Source organism: Glycine soja, chromosome 12 (genome assembly GCF_004193775.1).
Source record: "Glycine soja cultivar W05 chromosome 12, ASM419377v2, whole genome shotgun sequence".
NCBI classification, from domain to species: domain Eukaryota; kingdom Viridiplantae; phylum Streptophyta; class Magnoliopsida; order Fabales; family Fabaceae; genus Glycine; species Glycine soja.
This window is the reverse complement of record NC_041013.1, coordinates 10,493,523-10,497,988: the sequence shown is the minus strand read 5'-3', so window position 1 is coordinate 10,497,988 and position 4,466 is coordinate 10,493,523. Positions and strand designations below refer to the sequence as shown.

The 4,466-nt window shown below is 32.0% G+C and overlaps 1 protein-coding gene across 1 annotated transcript; it reads right to left on the bottom strand.

Moving 5' to 3' along the window:
- Positions 1 to 2,949: 2,949 nt before the first annotated feature.
- On the bottom strand, positions 2,950 to 3,926 carry LOC114378526. The gene has a single exon (XM_028337131.1). It carries the CDS (start codon positions 3,724 to 3,726, stop codon positions 3,388 to 3,390), a length of 339 nt encoding a protein of 112 aa, XP_028192932.1. The 5' UTR covers positions 3,727 to 3,926; the 3' UTR covers positions 2,950 to 3,387.
- Between the last annotated feature and the right edge of the window lie 540 nt (positions 3,927 to 4,466).

Sequence of the window (4,466 nt, the reverse complement as noted above, 5' to 3'; positions counted from 1 at the left end):
TTTAATGTAATATTTTTTATTTTTCATCACTATATTTTTTATTTCAATGTCATTGTATTTATTTATCTATTATGTAAAAATGTATTTTTTATTATTACACATTTCCTTTTAATGTTATGTAATTTGTAATTTATGTTTAATATTTTCTTTATTTATTCATATTTATTATTTTTATACATTAAAACTGAAAAAATAAATTAATTATTCTTATAATAAAATAATTTAAATGTTTGAATTTCTTATAATTTCTTGCATTGAAATAAAATTTTGTATAAGTTTCTTATGAGTGATATAACATTAAAAGAAAAAAAAAATACCAGAATCATAAAGAGACGATTAAGAAACCCACATCAAAACTTGCCCTCAATATGCCCTTTAGTCGATATGCCCTTTAGTCTTTCAAACCCACTCTCAGAAACCTTTGTGTTTATTTGCTCTCTCAAACCCATAAGCCTACATCGGTACCGTTCAGGCCATGGCGGTCTCCATTGGTGGCACGCTCAAGCCCTCCGTCGTTCTTTTACCTCCACTTGCCCTTCACCTTCTCCATCCCTTCTTCACTATGGCACAACGGAAACCTCCCCCACTCATCATGCTTCACAACCACAAAACCTCCATTTTGAATTTTTTGTTGCTGAAATTTTTTTAATTTTCTGGAAACACAGATCAGATGGCATCTGAGGGGTTTCTGAGTTATAGCATAACGATTATGTTGGTGCCTGTTTAGAAATGCGTAGGTATGTAAAAGCAAAAATATTATTTTTTCTTTTAGCATATACATCACGATAGTTCTCTTTGTATAGATTTTTCCTTTGGTGGTTTGTGAATTAGGTGCTGATGTAGTTTTAGATTTTGTTTTCTCTTTTTCTTTTTGGTTACGTGAAGTATGGGTTCCTTAGATGTTGATCTCTTTCCACAGTGAACAGTATTTTTTTTTCTTTTCATATTCATGTTCTGTGTAGGTTGGGAACTGAAGGAAGGAAGGGGAAGGGATAATTTTGGAAGGAAAAAAACATAACTCTATCATATGCCAATAATGGGCTAGATTCGGTCGGTGCAGATGAGGTTTGTGTTGGATCAAAATAAAAGGAGGAAATGAGTGTAATAAGTGTTAAAATCAGAAAAAATGGGTGTAATTTGTTCTTTTAAAAATTAATGAGACGTATTATATTATTTCACACTTATTTTTACTTATTTCTTTATCTATCTCTTCATCTCTTTTATATTTTTCTCCAATCAAACACTTTTATTTTTCACCTATTTTACTTTGATTTTTTATTTATTTTATTTCTCTCCTCTCCAGCAAAGAGACAACATTAGATTTTATCTATATCTCAACTATCAACTCCCTGTTCCCTCTCTTCTTCCTTGCACACATCAAACGATCCCTTCAGCTACTTGTTTTCACGCAACTTAGACCACACCCAAACTCTTTCGACATCCTTAGAACCTAATAATAAACACACAAATTATTGCCAAAAGAACTTGCTAAAGAACAAGTAACTTATGGGGTGGTAACTTTTCTATTTGCAAATTGTTATAGGCTTCCCTATTTAAAACCTTACTCTCTAATTAACAAAGTCATTCATTAATTCTTTAAAGATCTTATTTAGTTCTTCACTAATCATTAGTTTTAGTCCTCGATGATAATAAAAGGTTAAAAGAACGTGTTTTTTTTTTTAACAATGATAAGTTTTATTTGAATAAATTTTTCAATAAACAGTTATAGGATAAAAAAAAGATGAATTATTTTATCATAACCTTCATAAATTAATTTGTAAAGATTTCTCATATAAATTCTTCAAAATCTGATTTTAACTTATACATAAATTAATTTTCAATTATGAAATCAGTTTAATTCATTTTTCAATCTTATTTTCTTGTTCTCCAAGTGCTTAAGATAATTAAGTTAATATAAAGAGGATTCAAAACCAATGACTTGTTTTAATAAAAAAAATTGACTTATTTAAAAAGAAAAAAAAATAACAAATAAAGTATGTTTGGATACACGTTCAAACTACATTCAACATAAAATTTTCGCATTCCGATGCAAAAATCTTAAAATAACTTAGGTGTTGCTTCCGCGTGAAAGCTAATTACTTTTAACTCAACTCTTTCACAAACAAACTCACTTGTTATCCTAAGAGCTTGTAACCTTGAAATTAATATGGGGGCTTTACCCCAAGTAAAATGCTACGGTGGAGAGATGTACTATTAACTACTTTCCTTGACCATCATCCTCTTCAATTTCTACCCACATCGATCCATCTTACAATGTAACAAAGATTTAATGTTACAATAAAAATAAATCTTGTAAGTAATCATTCTTCCTTCCCTATTTGGTTGCAAGTCATCTGTATGCTAACCAAAGAAGAATTTACGGACATCAACCAAAATTTCCCCCACGCGATTCACCGTTAACCATTATATGAGAAACTCACAAAGTTATATTTCATAGCTTCTGGGCCAAAATCATTATTCTGCCTTTCAATATCACATTGACAATGGCTGCTTTCTACCAACAGCAGAAGGGATTTGCCCCCAAAAAGAGTTTGGAGCCTTGATATATTATTTCTATGCTAATTGCACTATGGCAAACACTTTGACGGAGTTTCTTAAGTATTTTTAATATTTTTTCTTATTAAAATCAGAGTTTCATCTTAAACAATTCGTATAATCAACATTTAGGAATTGACGTTGAATATAGGGGTAAAATTTTAATTTTGATTACACATCAATTATAAAAGCACTCTAAATACTGAAAATGTGCACCTAACTTTTATTCTTGCACTATATATTTTTCGTATATATAACCCCATTTGCATTATCGGCGTTCATAACAACCGGAAATTTCGGCGAAGAGCCTATTTTCATTTCTGACATCAAAAGCTTTGATATCAACGCTAAAAGGTGAATAATTGAATAGAAGGATAAATATACTCAGTGAAATCAAATGAAACTTGAGACAGTCACGAATAAAAAGAAAGTTGAAACAGGGCAAATTATTTAGCTAAAAGAAAAATCCTAGCAATTAAGTGGTAAAAGTAGTCAAGTAGACATTAGATTAAGCTTTATATACAGAATATTTGATACCCCTTTACCATCCTTCATCATCAACCATGTAAATATACTAGTAAGAATGTGTTTGAAAACACTTTGAAACCACGTTGAACGGAGAAATTTTGCGTTCCAATACGAAAACGCCAAACTGGGGTTGCTTCTCCATTGCATCGCCTTTAACGCTATCACAAACACACACTAAAACCCCTTGCTTATTAATCTTCTTAATTAAATCCTAGAGTGAAAGAACCAAAGATTGAGAAGAAGAGCATAGGCAAGGGAGGAATTATAAATAAATCATCCTAAACCCATGACAGAACAACATCCTCAAAAGTTCTTCCTATTTGGTGAGGTGGAAGAAATCTGAGACCTAGAACCGCAGGACCTGAAAGAACCAACTCGCATGAACATCAAAACCGAGGTGACAATCTTCTTGACCTTAACAGCAACCTTCTTCAGCTTCAGCTTAGGCTTTTGTGGCTCAACAAAAGTATTGCTGTTCAAAGAAGATAGTTTGTAGGTTGTGAGAAAGATTTGTCTTTGCTTTGCCCTTCTGCGTCTGTAGCTGATGGACTTGACCATCTTGTCTTTGCCTTGCAGACCAAGAAGCTCGTATCTGTTTCTGCGGCTGAAGGTGAGGGTGGCGTTTCGTACAAGCGTGCTCATGGCTGTAAAAAATGGAGATTCACGCACACGGACACAAAATTGAACTCAAACACCGGAAAGTTTATAATAATTCACGCATACCCTTCAATCAACCAACAGACTCCTTGGAACACAGTGATTTGCAAAGTGAAAACAAACGCAAACACAGACACGGCTTTTGATTTAGGTTTGGTGGGTTGCAATTTCCAAGTTGTGTTTTGCTCTATAAATGTGTGTGTAGGCTCTAGCACGTTTTGTGGGGTTTGGTATGGACTCGTGTAAAAGGGTGTTGACTGTTGACCGTTATTTCGTTCGTTTTTTCTTATTTGGCGGGCGCACCTGTTTGCATTCATGGTAACAAGGGAGATATAAGATATCAACAAAATTGTTTCACCGGGGATTTGAAACTTTAATCTAAGTATTTTGAAATTTAAATTTTGATTAATTTTTGAATATGAAATAAATTTTATTAAAAAAAATATGAAGATTAATCACTACTTTGTATTATTTCATACATAAAAAAATGTGAGAAATAAGATTTACGAAGTGTGAATTTTATATGATTTAGTGCGGTAGTTGTGCACAAGGCACAAAGGCTGTACCACTAATACATAGCATTATTTTTATTTTTTTTGGACCGAACTGATAGTATACTTTTAAGTAAGGTAAAATACTTATTTGGGTTGTTGAAACTTGAAAGTATATATTTATATACTATATAGTATAGATTCACGCTAGTATTTCAAAATAAGAAAATTTAT

What these genes read in the sequence shown, in the direction of transcription:
- LOC114378526 (XM_028337131.1), bottom strand. Translation starts at nt 3,726, where the DNA reads ATGAGCACGCTTGTACGAAACGCCACCCTCACCTTCAGCCGCAGAAAC.